Source organism: Ciconia boyciana, chromosome 5 (assembly GCF_034638445.1).
Source record: "Ciconia boyciana chromosome 5, ASM3463844v1, whole genome shotgun sequence".
NCBI classification, from domain to species: Eukaryota; Metazoa; Chordata; class Aves; order Ciconiiformes; family Ciconiidae; genus Ciconia; species Ciconia boyciana.
In genome coordinates, this window is record NC_132938.1 from 84936706 (window position 1) to 84954008 (window position 17303).

The 17303-nt window shown below is 38.2% G+C and overlaps 1 protein-coding gene across 3 annotated transcripts in view; it reads left to right on the top strand.

Moving 5' to 3' along the window:
• The window catches only part of BMP2K (BMP2 inducible kinase), a 67802-nt gene that overhangs the window by 24771 nt on the left and 25728 nt on the right, over positions 1-17303 (top strand). For 2 of the 3 annotated variants that reach the window (XM_072861359.1, XM_072861361.1), the window contains exons 2-12: positions 1917-2035; positions 3365-3470; positions 5189-5331; positions 5630-5751; positions 6806-6887; positions 7546-7678; positions 10237-10340; positions 12547-12626; positions 14281-14441; positions 15803-15981; positions 16987-17082. In XM_072861359.1, the coding sequence (XP_072717460.1) occupies positions 1917-2035; positions 3365-3470; positions 5189-5331; positions 5630-5751; positions 6806-6887; positions 7546-7678; positions 10237-10340; positions 12547-12626; positions 14281-14441; positions 15803-15981; positions 16987-17082 (1325 nt within the window). The remainder of the gene's footprint in view (positions 1-1916; positions 2036-3364; positions 3471-5188; positions 5332-5629; positions 5752-6805; positions 6888-7545; positions 7679-10236; positions 10341-12546; positions 12627-14280; positions 14442-15802; positions 15982-16986; positions 17083-17303) is intronic. The other variant, XM_072861360.1, reaches the window with a different exon arrangement.

Sequence of the window (17303 nt, forward strand, 5' to 3'; positions counted from 1 at the left end):
GGTTCAATATTAGTTAATATTGCCACCTAATGGCAAGAAGAGCAGTTGTCTGAGTATTTAGATTTTGTCACTAATACCTACTGATAGTTTTTACCCAGTCATGTCTGCTCTGGTTACATAAAAACAATTGTCCGGGAAACTTGAAATCTGGCATTTTGTTCTTGTCCTCCTGCTAGTCATAGAGAATTTTAAGGCTCTAAAACTGCTTAAAAAGACAAGGAGTGATTTTTGTCATATAATCATTAGACTTTTGTGCTTTACCTGAGTATTGCTTTATATTTCTGGTCAAGTATTGGTGCTGAAGAAAGAAGTCTCTTTTTATTGGGAGGATAGTAAAAAAAAAATCTTCCGCTAACAAAGGTCTGCACATCACTCAACATAATTCCCCTGGCTGGTATTAGGGGGGCCCTGTAGGATCGTTGCACCCCTAGCTGGAGTTTGGCAATAGAACTTGAATAATGTAAGAGCAGGTGTCCTCTTAATGTTTTGGGAAGGCCCTGTGTAAACTAGGTTAAGGATGATAATTTTGCAGAACTTGGACTGTTGTATTAAAATTGGCAGTAGCTCTGTTTGGACAGAGTACCATCTCATTTGGCTAAATGAGCAATTGAGTTAAATAATAGATATTTAATCTTCAAGAAAATTTCCTAATAAAACTTAACTTCTTCAATTGTGAATTATTACGTGCACATTTGTTGAAGCACATGAGGCTTATATCAAATGAGGTGCATTATACTTAAAAAAGGCTGCTTGCAGATTGTATCAGGAAATGTGAAACGCGTGCATTTCAGTTGGCCGCCTGATTATCAGAGCGGTTAATCGTTTTAATTTACGTATTTTTGTCCAGATTATATACCTGAGTTTTTGCACTAGTTGAAAGTTCCCATGGTAATAGTTGGCTTACCATCAGACAGCAGTTAATTAAGGAAAGCATGGATTGACATGAGCTCTTCTGTGGGGCAGATTTCCGAAAACTGTGGGAAAGCTATGCGTGTGAACCTTGAGGTGATGCTAATGTAATCTGCTTGAGGCCTTGAGCAGGAGTTAAGACTAACAGAAGACAGATAAAACAGGAGAGTGTTGTTTTTCCCTTTGGTTTACCTGAGCATTTGGAAGTACTTTCTGGGTAGGCTGTTACACTTTGCTTCTGTGTTTAATTGATGTCTGCATGATTCTTCTCTACTGGTGAAGAGAAAAAGAAAAACCTCGTACTGGGAGACTGGGAGGTGGGCTTGAGTATATGGCTCGCAGTTCATGCTGATGTTGCGCTAAGAATGCTCCTGATGGGAGTAGTTGTGGGAAAATGTGTAATTCTTAACTGCGTATTTAGTATGGATTTAAATAAAAATACTGCTTTAGAGTTGATGGCTTGCACCGTCTGTGATTGCAGGGAGGTTCTACCTGTCTTTAGGCTATGCTGAAAAGTTGTCTGACTTCTTCAGTGTCTCTCAAGACTTTTTCTTTTCTTAGTATTTTAATGTTTTAAAATGTAGGTTTAGGGAGTTACTTTCCTAACCTTTATCAAGTATTGGGGATTTTGGAAACTGTGAAGATCTGGAGAATCCCTTCACTTTGTTCAGGTTTCTGGATGACTCTGGAAGTACTTCAGGGTTGATAGCTGGATACACAGAGTTGGCACTAGGCTTTATAAATGTATTTGAATGTAAAAATGCTTTTCAAATATTTTTGCTTAATGTTGTAACAAAATATTAAGATCCTTATGTTTTTGTGAAGAATACTTTCACCTATGTGAAATGGGTTGAGGTAGCAAATCTTTATAACTTTTTAAGTGTTGGTTACTCCTCACTCAATGACTGGCATAGACTTTCTTGTTCATTTCTTAGTGTATAGTGACGTTGGCTAGAGGAAAAACAAAAACTCAAGTAGCTTCATTTGCTTGTAATTGTTTTTTCCAGGTGGCTTCTCAACTGTGTTTCTGGTACGTACCCATGGTGGGATACGTTGTGCACTGAAACGAATGTATGTTAATAATGTGCTGGATCTCAACATATGCAAGAGAGAAATTACAATTATGGTAAGAAGCCCATTATTTGTAACTGGAGAATGTATTAATTTGTAATATACGTACACCAAATGCCTCTTCAATGACAGCCGCTTCTAGATCACCTTTTCTTTTGACCTTGCAGTCCTGATTTTGCACTGTTAGTTTCAGAAACTAATGTTGAGTTTTAGGGTTGGTGCGTGATTAACTTCTAAAGCAATTATTAAAAATGTATTTGATACCTTGGTCAATTTGGTCAGTACATCTAGTTCCCAATCAAAAGTAATTTCTTTCAGTTCTGCAGTGGTAACTTAAATTCTCAAGGCCTCTGCGTGCCACAGCTCTGCTAGCTGAATGATGCTGCTGGTGGCTTCCACAAGTGGTGTGGTCTTGAGCAGGTATAAGCATGTTCTTGAAGTTGCAGTCCAGTGTTGAGGTAACTGATACGAGCGTAGCTGGACTCCCCTACATCATAAGAGTTTCTATTGTTTTTCAGCACACGACGGATAAGGAGAAACTAGAAGGTTTAGTCAGGCACACTTGGGTTTATGATAACCTGACAGGAAAAGAAAAAAATAATTAAGGAAAAAAAAAAGAAAAGAGTTGCTGACTGGGCAAGAGAAAATCTGTTATTGCTTTCCAGCAGATACTATGAAGACTATTTATCTCCATCTCCATGCACTTCTAGCTTACACGTGTTCTAATCATAGAAGCACCCATGATAATTATCTGATATGAGAGGTATTTTTATGTTAACCTTAAGTGATCTTACAGGCAGCAACTCTGTAGTACAGATGACAACACTTGTCTAGTCAGATGTGAAATAAGCATTGCTTAATTCTGCATGTAAAATGGCTCTTTAAAGTTGCTTTTTTTCCTTGGGGACACCTTCAGTTGCTTGTGTGTAATAACTTTGTAAAACTTGGTAATAGTTCAGACTACAACAATTGTGGCTTTTTTCCAGCTACAATAACTGTGAGAGTCTGTTTTTCAATTTAGCTTAGGATGGGCATTAGTAGCTTGATTCTTCCATCTCTCTTATATATTGAGGCTCCAGCTATTACTACTTCACAACATTGTTTGAGAATGCAACAGTTTGGATGTGTTTGCACTGTCCCACAAGTAGCACGTAAATGTCCCGTTCAGAGTAGCCATTGCATTGTGTTTGGTATGTAGCAGTCACTCCGACCTTGCTGGCAGCAAGGAGCTCGTGTGCTGTGTTTGTGGTACTTTCTCAAGAGTACTGGATGGGGGACGGGCTAGCTTAACTTGAATTTGTAAATTGTTGTCTGAAAACTTGTACTATGTTTTATTTGTTTAAATTTTTCTGTGCTGAAGTGTAATGTGCATTTTCTTTTTCAGAAGGAGTTATCTGGGCACAAAAATATTGTGAGCTATTTGGATTGCGCTGTGAACTCGATAAGCGATAATGTTTGGGAGGTACTCATTCTCATGGAGTACTGTCGAGGTAAGAGACAACTCCTGGGTTTTCGGAGTAAATGCAGGGAAAATGTTTGTACTGATCGCCTGGGGTTTTTACTTACAATTGTTCCCTTAATATAAAAGGTTAACATATACATCTCACAGCTGGAATCCAATTAGTTCTTTTTGCTTTTCTGTTTGCGTTGTTGTTGGTGAGGCACTGAGCTGTTGAACACTGAGAAAATGTCTAAGTTAGTTTCACACAGCTTTGTAATTAAGTATGATTAGAAACAGGGATATTATTTGTGTAAGTATAAACTGAAATTGTTCTGTTCTGCTGTTTGTCCTAATCAACTTGTAGCTAGAACATAATTAGATAGGGGAGATTGGCAAGCTTTTTGCTGCTGTTGTCCCTCCGCTATTTTTATTTTAGGTTACAGTATTAAGGATGCTTTACTCTTATGACAGGTGACTTGTTATAAATGAGCATAGCATAGTTGGTGTTGATAATGCTGGCCAAAAAAAATAATAGTCCTGTGGTCCTGCTTTATAATGTAACTTTGTTTCAAATAATATGTAAAACCGGGTAGTTCCTAGATAATTTTTTTTCCCCACCTCATACATGCATTGGAATAAATTTGCCACTGAGTTTGACTTCTGAAGTTTAAATAAAATTTAGGGTAACCAGACACTGAATACGAGATGGTGATTAACCCGAATAGGTGATGATATTAGAACAGGTGCTACAAGTACAAAGTAAATTTCTTTCCAGACTAGAAAGAAAACCTACCCCATTGTCTGTAATGCTCAGAGTACTTTCAGTTGAGATTTACATTTGGTTTTATTTGCAGCAGAAGCAGCAAACTTTACAGCCTGTGCAATCTGTACCATAAGGAGCTAAAGACAGTCTTGATGTATGTTTTGGGGAAGGGAGTAAGGAGGTAACTTGAAAACTAATGGCCGCATTTTTGGCCCTCTACCCTGCTTGTATGGGTGAAGTTCTGTACCCTTGTGGGTACAGTTCTGACTCCCTGTTGGTAGCACTCTTACCTTAATTATAAAGGTAAATAGCCATATGGACGTCAATTGTCAGATGACTTGACAGTATATAGGCTTTCCTTTTTCAAAGCGTCCTTCTTCCGATGGAATGCTCACCAAGGCCCTGCAGATATTGAGTCTTGCTTCATCTGTTAGTAAGCATTGCGGTCAGAAGAGCCTAGTATTATCTGGGAAAATTACTTCAAGAAACAGGGAAATGATGATTCCCAATCTTAGAAAGAAACCTATGAAGAGGTTAAGTGAGGTCTTGCTCTAAGGGTGGATTCAGGGCTCGGCTTCCCCCCCCGCCCCCCCTCCTTTTTTTTTTTAATTTTGTCTCACAGAAAGACCAAGAGAGAGTGTGTCTAGAATATGAATTAAATTTAACTTGGTTGGCTGACAGGGTTTTGGCTATGGATCTAAACGCAAGAGACACTTTTGAGGTAACATCTTTGTGTGATGGATGCTTCTTTGTGTCTGCGACAATTTGTCCCAAACAGGTTTCAGTCATAGGGGCGTTTTTTTCCATTTGCAACAGTAATTTTTCTGTGTAGGATGATACAAGAGTGCGCATTTGGAAAACCAGGTTTGTTTTATTTAAATATAGTGACTGTGGAAATCTTTCTTGCATCTTATTTGTGGACTTTTTGCTTATAAATAAGTCTTTACTTCTGTACGTGATAGTAATGTCTAAAAAAAACCCCAAACACCTTGTTGTTTCTTTAGCTGGGCAAGTTGTGAATCAGATGAATCAGCGTCTGCAGACAGGCTTTACTGAGTCAGAAGTAATGAGAATATTTTGTGACACCTGTGAAGCTGTTGCCCGGTTGCATCAGTGCAAAACACCTATAGTTCACCGGGATCTAAAGGTATGAACCTAATAAAAAGGAACATCTAGGTTAAGATCAATGATCTACTTGAAAAGGATTGAGAGTATAGGAATTATTTCACTAAGACTGACTTCTAGGTAGGGAAGCACTTGCTGTTGGTGATGCTGTGAACAGAGAGACTAAATCGTAAGACATCGCTTAGTGCTAATGCCAAGTCTATCTATTGATTTTTCCGAAAACTTTCCTGTTGGGGTGTGAGAACGCATAGTAGCAGCTAGCTTGGAAATCAATGCCATTATTTTCATCTAATGTTTCTGTGTGTTGATTTCCTTTCAAGGTGGAGAATATATTGTTAAACGATAGCGGGAACTATGTTCTCTGTGATTTCGGCAGTGCCACTAACAAATATCTTAATCCTCAAAAAGATGGTGTTAATGTGGTTGAAGAAGAAATTAAAAAGTAAGTTCACTTTTAAGTGGCCTATCATAACCAATGATTGTGCTGCTAGGAAGCTCTGTGTATTATTGTGCAGTGTGCACCTATTTTATTAACATGAATTGAACTTAATGGTCGAATTAGAAGTAGTGTTGAACATAAATATACTAAAACAGTGGAACTATTTGGTAATACAGATTTCTTCCATTTATTCAGAGATTGTATTTGCAAAACTGAGACTCTTAAGAATAAAACTGTTGGAACAAAGCATGCTCTTTGGAAACGAAATTGTTCAAAAATATATGTCTGGCTACTGGCCATTTTAGGAGACTGATATTTCAAATTTGTGCTATTTTAATACAGCTAACAGTATGAGAGAAAACAAACTGATGTAAATAAGCATTGGAATGGTTTTACGTAGAGTATTATTTATACAGTAATGTCCATGTTTATTCTCCTAAGACTGATCAAAAAAATACTTTAGCTGTTATTACAGGCGCACTCTTGAAAACATGTATTAGTTTGGTTTTGCCCCTCCAGGCTAACTACTGCAGAAGAACAAACACAGGCTACTTGTTCTTAAGTTATTAAGTGATACAGGGCTTTTTGTTTGTGTGTGGGTGTGTCCCCCGTCCCCCCAGGTCTGAAAAGTACTTTGACTACCAGTTTAGTAATTACTTTGAGACGCTAGTTTTTTGAAGTCCACATTCTGTATGTTTCAATATGTGATAGGAAATACTCTTGTAGGACTCCTACATTGTCTTTCAAATGACTGGTTATTGCAGTATTTAAGCAAAAGGACTCCTGCAAAAGTACATCTGCTGGGGAAATAACATTAAAAGCAAATTTTAGCTGACTTTAAATATTTATTTTTGTGTATGATAATTTTATGTTGCTACTCCAAATAGTCTCTGTGATGCTGCAAATGCAATAAGTGACTTGGGCTGCTTAAGACAATTCCAGGCGCATATGTCAAACTTGGGTGCGGGTGGTGTGTGCACAGCAGATGCAGGAAAACGCACTTTCAGTTCCAAGGCACGCTTTTAATCTATGTCCTCTTTTAATTATATACTGCTAGGTATACAACACTGTCATACAGAGCTCCTGAAATGATCAATCTTTATGGAGGAAAAGCAATTACTACCAAGGCAGATATCTGGGTAAGCAAAAAATGAGGTACTAGGAAATATGGAACTAATTAAGAGGTGTGTCTGGGAAGTTAAAACCAGCATTGACTAACTGAAGAACAAATTTTTTTAAGTGAAATATATCATGCAGCTATACAATGCAGAATATAGTAGAGCTATCTTTGGTAGTTATGTCTGCTGTAAATAAAATTAATGCCATGTGTGATGATCAGTTTGAGTTACGGGGGACATGATTTAGAACTGTTTTCCTTTTTGTCAGCTGAGGTTGCTGCTTGATTGTCACCAGTAATTTCTCGTGGAAACCTGTTGGCAGCATGATAAGGAAAGGCGTTTTTATTAGGTGATGTGCAGTGAAGTAAATAAAGACTAAATTCAGTGGAAATGCTAGTGGTATCTCTGGGTGACAGGACAAAGTGACTGCAGCTCTTGGGGTATGCTCTAATTTTAGAAGTTCGTTGTCTAACATAGGAGTCAGTGGGAAAGAAAGCCTTTGTAGATCTACTTTATATATCAGCTTGTCACATCAACAGAGTGTTTCATAATGCAGCTTCTACATAACGGTGTAAGCATCAGCTGTAGCTAGGATGCAATTTGTTTCTTGTTGGTGCTGTTTTATTGTATAAAAGGCTTATTCTCATCCCTTTACAGTGCCTGTATTTGTTTTTTACAGGCACTTGGCTGCTTGCTGTATAAACTTTGTTTCTTTTCACTTCCCTTTGGAGAAAGTCAAGTTGCTATTTGTGATGGAAGCTTTACCATTCCGGACAATTCCCGATACTCTCATAGTATGCACTGTTTGATAAGTAAGTATCTGGGCACCACAGCAATTCTTTTGCCTCGTAAATCAAATACAACACGCAAGATCCTGCTAATGTAGGCGAGTGACTTGGATGGGCCGTGCAGACTGGCTGGGTTCTTGAGTGAACAGTGGGAGTTGCTCCTGGCTACCAGCTGTCTTGCAACTCCTGCGCTTGCCCTTGAAAGGAGGCTTGCTTATCCCCTTGCTCAATGGAGGACTATGCCGCAGGGTACAGAACTGAGGTGCTAGCCTAGAGAGCAACTTCAAAAACCGAGAGGAATCTTATTTGAAATGGCGCTGAAAGTGAGCCAAGTGAATGAAGTACAAACAAGTCTTTTTCGTGGGCAGTTGACATGTTAAAATCAGCTACTGTGTTGTGGGCGTTTAATGGATGAGTTGATGATAACTTCAGAATTGAAACAGAAAAAAACAGTGCAAAGACCTGCCAGATGAAATTGTACCTCACAACTCAGAAGAACTTTGTTGGAGTTAAAAGAACTTTTTGGGTTTTTTGGGAGACGTGGATGACTTTTTTTTTCCTTAGGTGGCCATAAACCACAAAGGGATAAGGGAATGAAAAGAGTAACTTTTAATTTATTTCAAGTTCCGTTGTTCTTATGGAATGTCAGACCGTTAATAGTATTTTTCTGTCCAAGTTGGGCAGTTGTGCTTAGATGAATTTGAAGTGCAAGTGTAGTTTAGAAGCATAAATGTACTGAAGATGAATTGCACTGGAGGGAATTTTGTAGTAGTTTCGAGGTTTATAACAGAACAAAAATGTGATAAAGTTTGTGCAACCTGAAGCGTCGGACGTGAAGTCTGGTAAAAGTTTGAAAGCACAGAGACTATGAAGGAAAATTTTGGACAAAAACAATCTCTGAGGCTAGCGATTAGTCGTTAGCCAAGTACAGAGATATGGGATCTAATATTGACAGTAATAATGAGTATGTTCAGTTGTCTTTAGTTTTCAGCTTGGAGCAGGTCAACTTGAAAGTGCAACTGACAGAATGGGAAAAGTTCAGAAAGTTTGAATAGGGGCTCTTATAGTTTATTGCAAAGTTAAGAATGTGTTGACCACATAGTATATGCTTTTGTGAAATAGGAAATCCAAACCACTCCTTTGAGCACACATTCATAATGGAGAAATAGCAGTAAGCATTTACCTTCTGCCAATGCGTAGTAACTGACAAAATGAGATTAATTTTTAAGTGATTAAGTACTTCTCTCTGTATCACAGTGCTCCTTCTAGAAGAGTACAGATTTTAATCCTGTCTCCTTATGAGTGCTGATTTATTAAGATTCAATGAACTGCTGTGCCAAGATGAGCATTCCTGGTATGAAATATATGTGGGAGGGGAAGAATCTCATAATGTAAACTTCCCTTCTTTCCATTTGGAATGGAAGCCAAAAAAAGCTGCAGTTGGTCATAAAAGGTATTTCAGGGACTTCTGGCTTCATCTCTGCTCTTTTGCAAGGCGGAGCAACAAGCTGAACGTTCTCCACCTCATAAATCTAATATTTCAGAATCAAGTGGCTAGAGTCACTTCATGGTGAGTGTTCTATTTCCACTTAATGATGCTGTCACTGTTAGTTTAAATCTGCTTTATTTTGTAAAACCCATTAAAAATAAAACTTGCTGTGAACTATATTGGCTATGAAATGATGGCTTTGAGTAAAATTGTAAGATCTGTCTACAATTATATTAATTTGTTAAAAAAAATTACTTCAAGGTTTTTTATAAAATCTTGTTTAAGGTTGGCTGTACTACTGAGCAGTTTTGGAAATGTAGCTCAATTTTCTTATCTAAACTGAGAAGTTAAATTTTCATAGGTTGTTCATTTTCTTTGTAGCTGAAGATATTTTTAGAGGCTTAGCTTGTTTCGAAAATATCTTTTGCTGTTTATTTAGGTTCTTCAGTCATTTAAGCAAGATTTCCTGATTATGTATTCTGTATAATATTATAAACAATATAAAGGAACTTTTATTTACTTGAAAAAGACCAAACGTTATGTTTGAGAGGGACATGTTCAAGCTCATGTTTGAGAGGGACGTGGGAAATTCTGTGTCTTGTCAGGGAAAAGTCCTTTTACCCATGGAACTATATATATTTTTTTAATATACAAAAGTGTGCATAGCCAACTAAACCTGCAAGACAAAAGATGATGTAGAACCTTTGCCCGATGTAGTTAGATATATCTGTGAATTGTGTGTTAGCTATATTGAATTTTGTATTAACCCTAGAAAATTCTAGTACTGCGAGTTGGTTTTATGTTGTTTCTCTCTGAAGTTGTTAATTACTACTTCACTTTAGCTGCCCTTTTCACAACTAAGTGTCAAAATATCAAACAGCACGTATCTTCTCCAATTATATTTGACCCTAGGAACTATTAGACTTGACAAAAAGTATTAAAAAAACCAGAAAACCTACATAACAATAAAAATGACTCTTTCTGGGGTAAGCTCATTTGGCTGAGCTGCTGAATTTCTTCTTGTGGTAGCACGCTGTCTCAACAAGCTTTTTGATATCCAACAGTGATAACTTGGTCTTATCAATTTTTGCAGGATATATGCTTGAACCTGATCAAGAACAGAGACCTGATATCTTTCAAGTATCTTACTTTGCCTTTAAACTTGCCAAAAAGGATTGTCCAGTGTCTAATATTAATGTAAGTAGTCTTTATTTTTTTCCCGTATTTTTAGTGTATTTTGTAGGTAGCATTGAGAAAAGTCTATCAGATCAGCTGAGAAGGATGTTTTCAATTTCTTCATAAACCTCATTGCTAAGTTTACAACATAGAGCAGAGTACACTTCAAGGTGCTATTGTGTACATGCAATATTAGCTCTCTAAAGAAAATATTTTGTAATTTTGAGGGCATAGCTTCATGAATTATATTTATACTGCACCAATACCTGACTTGCGCTTTTAACCATTACTACTCTTGTGTGTAATAGAATTAATACAAAATATACTGCAGAACTTAAACTTGTTGACAACGGAAGATTTAATGTTGTAACGGTAGTGTCAAGAGGATTTGTTTGTTTTAGATAAACCCTTTTTCTTAATCATCCTTAGCAATTACATTAGTCCATTGGAAGGACTATAGTGAACTGAAAGGCAAACAGAATGGTGTCTTGGTTTGCCTGCACTCCTACCCTTACCTTCCATGTGAGTTTGAACTTTGTCTGGAAGTGTGAACGGTCTCTCAAAGATCACCTCATTCACAGATGTAAGTGCTGTGCCATGGAATTTGAGGGCACATCAATAATGTTCAGTATGATAAAGTGATTCTCAAGATAGGCATTAGGAAAAATCTGTCTCAAAATTCATTTTGGAACAAATGTCAATTGTAGTAAACTGCCTTCAGAGGTAGACGAGTGAACTGTCTGAGATCCCCTTGAATTCCTTGATCACTGATCCTTGTAGAAGAAGGTGCTCAGTACACCTAAGTGTTGCTTTTGGGAAACTTAGGTTAAAAAAAAAAAAAAGAGAAAACCGTGGAGTACTTAGCGTTTGTAGGTAAAGGCTAAATTTGAAGTGGTTTGAGTGGTTTTGCATTATGCTGTTGCAGTGTGTGATTAGGAGGTGCAGTAACTATGTTTTCCCTCAAATACTTTATCCTGAAATATCAGCAAGTATATAACTTTACCTTGACATAACATAATTTGGGAATTGACTGTGTTACTCATTGGAGGAGTAGTATCACCTTAGTCTGGTGCTTTGAGAATATGTTTGTTTCTTGGATTTCCCCACCCCCCACCCCTGCAGATAGGAATTGCCTGCTTACTTGGCCTTTTGTGCTGTGACAGCCATAGAAAAGTAAAAGTGCCTGGGGTATTCTTACGAAGCGAAGCTGTTCTGTGTGTGTGTGTTTTTTCCACTGGAGTGTTAAACCAGCAGTAAGAGCAGCAGTCAGTGCCCTGGTTTCTGTTGCTGTTGATATTCTCTGGTAGTGCTTGCCCCTCCAGCACACGTCTGCCTTAAAAGAGAAGCAGCACAAAGATGCGCACGTGGGCACCCCTGCCCCTGCCCCTCGAAGTTGCATGAGAATATAGGAAGGACCATTATAGGTTAGAAGGGAGGCTGGCTGAGTGCAGTATACTGTCTTGGATAGCAGCTTATTTTTTCAAGGGAAAGTTGGAAGTAAGCCTGTCTGTCTCTTTCCTAGACTCTTGACTAATTCCAGTACTGATGGTAGTCTGCAGGAGCAGTATTTAATAATTGATAACTCTGTCTCTACTGTTTGTGATCAGATTTAGATTTGTGTTCTTAACTGTACATGAGGATGTAGTGCATGCATAATTAGAGATACTCTTCCTCCTCCCTCCCCCAAAATTGCCATTTTCCTTAGTTCAATGCAGTTTAGGTGAAATGTGATGCGTTCAGGAATTTGTCTGAGATGGGGATAAGTTAGAGGGCCATAGAAGCTTAGATGCTGCATGTCTTTCTGGAACTTGTGTTGTGGTGGAAGAGCTGAGTGAACTAAAAAACTACTGTTGTTTCATCCAAAGGTTAGGCTTTGTTTTAGTTCTTAAACTTGAGGCTAAAATAAGTCTCTGTCCTGTGCAGTTACAAGAAAACATTTGGAGAAAATGTTTTACTTCATTGTTGATAGTTGGTAGTGTGTAAATGAAGTGAAGTAGTTGACAAAACAGTCAGACCAGTAATGTTTTTGTTTAACTTTTGCAACAGATAAGAGAACATAGAGACACTGTTAAATCAAAACACTTTTAATCTACAGCCATGTGAGTGAGTTCTGCGTGAAGCCTTATAACACAAAAAACTTGAACCCAAGTATTCCCCTTCAATATGTAATGATTTTTTTCTTTCAGGATTTCGTTTTTTTAATTTATTCAAATTTATTTTTCCCAAGAATTCTCCTGTCCCTTCAACTCTTCCTGAGCCCATGACAGCTAGCGAGGCAGCTGCTAGAAAAAGCCAAATAAAAGCAAGGTGAGCAGCGGATGTGGCTTTACTTTTTTTTTTTGCTAATATTGGTAGGCTACATGTTTGTCTGAAACCTCTTTTCATATGCTTGTTAATAAATTAAAAATTATCTAGTAGCAGAGGTCATTGGAATAGATCAGCTGCAGTTCTAAGAGCTTCAAGTCTGGATTCCACTCCATTGCTTTTTTCATTGTACTGAGAATCCACAGAGAGAAACTGAGAGCCTGTTTTGTGGTGGAATAAGTAAGTGCTAGCAGTCTGTTTGTGATCTGCTTTATTTTCTTCTAGTGTGATGAGTGCATTTTGAAATAAAATATTTTAGTGGCAGGTGAGGATAATATGTTACAGGTATACTGTTCTTAGTTTTGTTTAAATATGCAAGGCAAATCTGATTGATGAAGGTAAGTGGATTCTGTTTTTTGGAAAATTGCGATTTTTATACCAAAATGTTCTTTTTCTTGTGCTTTTTAATAAAAATAAACCCAAAACTTTGGTAATTCCTAGTCGTGCTTTTTACTTCTGCTGTGGTATGTGGCCTATGCTTAGTGCTAATGCTGGAAGAATCCTTTACACTTTTATTCCTTGTTAATGGAAGTTGTTTGAGTTTTGAATGTACCAACATGTGTGAATTAGGTACTTTTATATTCAGCTATAATGATCAGCTGTATTTCAACTCTGACTTCATTAGCCTATTGTGAATGAGAAGCAAATGAATGGGCTCATCTAAGCTGTGTTTCAGCTACGTAGATATGTCTGTGCCATTTTAAGGTAATGTCATGGTCTGGACATGGTTGGTTTTGCTGGCTCTGCTGTCAGTTGGTAATGTGCAGCAGAGTGCAGGTGTAGAGTATCTATGGAAAGAAGTTTTAAACTCCAACTAAATCTGCTAGATGATAGTAGGAAGAGTTATAGTTCTTCCTAAAAAATGTTTTCCTGACAGCCCTAAGTTACAGCAGGCTAAGGCAGATGGTGTGTTGATATAATATGGTAGGAAATAATGTGAGGTGTTAGGTGCTGGGGCTCAGATGGTGAATTAGTGTTTTTAAGCAGCTGGACAGTTTTTTAAAATGCATATACTATAACCTGGTAACAGGATTAAAGCTCAAAAGCACTTGGGTTTTGAACATCTTTGTGACCCTGGAGGACTATTATACACCTCTGAAGTACTGCAGGGAAGGCGCAAATATTTTGAGCTGTTTATGGGCATTATAACTGCCAGAGGCTAAATCTCTAACAAAAAGTAGAAATGAGTTGACTTAACAGATAAGACTTTTCTTAAGCTTATTTCCTCTATGTATGAACAGTAATCATATCTCTAGTCATAGGATTGCTGACTCAAGTACTGCACGTAACTTTCGCTCGCTACTGTGAACTGAGGAAAGCTTATGCAGAGAGATCTCATCTAGTGCCGTGGGCTCCTTGGCAATAAGGCTGTTGCATAGCTCCTTTTTGATGGTGTTCTGCAGCAGTCATACAGCCTATGGCTGCAGTGGGTGGTGAGTGGAATTTTAGGAAGTAAATTTTAAGGTATTAAAATCCAGTTCAGAGCAGCACATGGTTAAGACTTAATTGAGCTATTCAGATAAATGTTGTGTCTAATTTGAAGAAGAAACGGTCTTTTTTTTATCAAGTCTCTTCTGCGGAAAACTTGCCATTTCAGAATAACAGATACCGTTGGACCAACAGAAACCTCAATTGCACCGCGACAAAGACCAAAGGCCAATTCAAGCACTGCCACTTCTAGTGTGCTGACGATCCAGAGCTCAGCAACTCCAGTCAAAGTACAAGTTCCTGGTGAATTAGGTAATCGTGGGCAAAAAGGTAACTAAACCACGTCTAAGGATGGATCCAAATAAATGAAGAATGAGTTTTGTATTTCTTTTCCTTCTTGCTCTAGTAGGGATAACATGTAAAATTCAAATTAATCTGCTTTTTTTTACATCCTGAAACACAATTCTTCATCCTTTTTGAAAGACTCTAAATGTGCAAGTAATATGTTTGACCAGGTGCCACAAAAACTAAATGCGAGTTGTTGAGAAGTGAATGTATTTTTTTCATTGTGCTTAACACTGAGTTTGAACTACGTTTCCCACTGTGGACTGTGAGAGAAGGTCATGCTCAGTTTTGACTTTCAGATAGTTCACTAAAAGTACTGACCTCTTCTGTAACAAACTGCTTTCACGGTAGCAGCGAAGATATTTTCCCTGTGCCTCAATAAGTCATGAGATAGCAATAATATGTTGGTATTATTTGTAGCGTGGAACCATGTAAAAACTTCACTTCTCTAAGGATTGATTGATGCATTTCACATCGCACTCTGGGTGCAATAGAGGGGCAACAGAGGAGTAATTGAGGGAGACTGAATCGAGTGAAAGGGGTTTTTAATAAATCCTTTGAGTTAGTCTTTATCTCATTCAAAAAGATTTATGGCTCTGATAAATATTCACTTACATAGATTTCCTTTATATCTTGAATACTTTCCTAGTTGCACTTTGTGATGTTATGTGTCTATTACGGTACAGGAAGAGTAGCTTCAGGGATGGTGTTGGGAAAGCCTCCCATCAAAAGGCCACTGAGAGCGTTTGTGTCCCAGGTGTAAACAACTTTTACTAGTCAGGGACCAGGTGACATCCAAGTTGGGAAGCTTTTCCTGTTACGAGAAGGAACAGATAGTTCCTGGGCACTTCAGAATATAAATACAGCACGCAAGAGAGATTGATTTATGTTAGTAACTGCTTACTTACAAGGCTGCAAAAACAATTGAATGGCAAAATTAATCAGATGTTCTGTTTAAGGGAATTTGACAAGTGAGCCAATAGTTCCCTTAAAAAAAAAATAGTGTTGTATGCATACAAAATTTTATGCTTTGAGGTTAGGGTTTGAGATGCTAGAAGGTACAACTTAAGTATTAGTAAAGCAGAAGTCTTGAACCCAGCTTGCTTTGTCGTGAGACCAAAGGAAGCTTCCTGCATCTTGTAAGTAGAAACCGTGCGTTGACAGGCCTGAAAGTATTTTCAGAGAAGTGAACTTAGTATCTACCAGCTATACTACTTGTCAGACTGGGAAGGGAAGTTTATCAACTGTTTCACCTTGAAGTGTTAAATAAAGAGGTTAACTGCCAGGGAGCTCTGTACCTAAACTTCAGAGAACAGTATGTCAATAGTGTTGTCTGAACATCACAGGAACTGCCCGACCAGGGAATGGACAAGAAATCTTACAGTCCCAGGGGACCAACCAGCACCCTCCGCAGCAGAACAGAGTTCTCCAGCAGCTGCAGCAGGGGGACTGGAGGCTGCAGCAGCTCCACCATTTACATCACCAGCAGCAGCAACCTATGATTCAGGATGCTTATATTCAGCAGGTACAAGTCAAATCTATGACACAAGTTTCTAAGAGACACGTTATGCTTGTTAATAACACTTGGAATCATGTGCTAATTAAGCATTGCTGCTGTTGCTGCCTGTTTTTCTTCCTGCTAGGAGAGAGATAAAGGGATCATGGCTCCTGCCCCTCCATTTTACCTTTGATTTGTCTCCTCGTAGGCACTGTAATGCTTATCCTAGAAAGTTGCGTTCTTTGTGCTGTCTTGTTTTTGCAGTTTGACCCTGAATCTCAGCTTGCTTTGAATCGCCACTGTGTGGCCCAAGTAAAGGCATTGCGTATGTGTAAATGCGCTTGAGATAAGTTAGGAATTATCTAGGTGACGATGCTATGCTTGCAGTAGATGGTTGTATGTACATGATCTGAGTAGGATTTTTGCAGTTTTTGCTTTATTCAGTTTGTCTTTGGTCAGTGAAGAGCTTCCTTTTCGTAGTTGTTCTGTCTGCCCAGACTTTTCATGGATACCATGTATTATAACACTGTCCAGCTTGCATACCATCAAGTATAATTGCTTCAGTTGGGTAGCATAAATACCTGTAAACATAACAGAAGAGCAGCTAGGTCACACAAGAACTTTCAGATCCTGTGCAAGACACCTATTGCTATTCCTCTTTTTTTCCCCCTGTTGTTTAAAGCACAGCTGATAAATTTTCCAAAGGGGCTCAGAACTGGTGACAATTGCAAAAGTTGGGATGTTTCTTGGCCTGCCTTAGAGAAGGCAGTGCTGAAGATGTAGTCTAATTTTGCGTTAAGCAGGCTGGTATTAATTGGGAGTGAAAAAAAATGGAAGGGCTTCCAAACACAGAGTCAATAAAATGCAGTGACTGAATTGCAAGCTGATTCTTGGTTACGTGATGTCTTAACTGAAACATGCTGTTGAGTCACAGAAGTGATAATTTAATTGATGCTTCTTTGAAATATCTGTATATTTCTAAAGGGGGGATCATGACTTCTTAAAGCTATTTTTTTTTCTTTTCAACTATAGTATCAACAAGCAGTGCACCAGCAGATGGTCCAACAGCAGCTGTTGATGCAGTCTGTGTACCAGCAGCAACCTTCCCAATCTCAGTATCCCGCTATGGTATGTCAAGAGTGGAACATAGATGGTACAATCTTAAAATACGTGCTGTGTTTGTAAGTCTATTGTGAAGACTCTGTAAGAGGAGTTTGTGAGTAGTTGTAATGAGCTGTGGACCTGGTAAATAGCGTGAAGTCCAGCATGTAAAATGATACTCAGCTGGGGGAAAAAAAAGTTAACCCAAACTTGGTTGCAAAAGCTTATCTGGAGTTGCACTTCTGTAT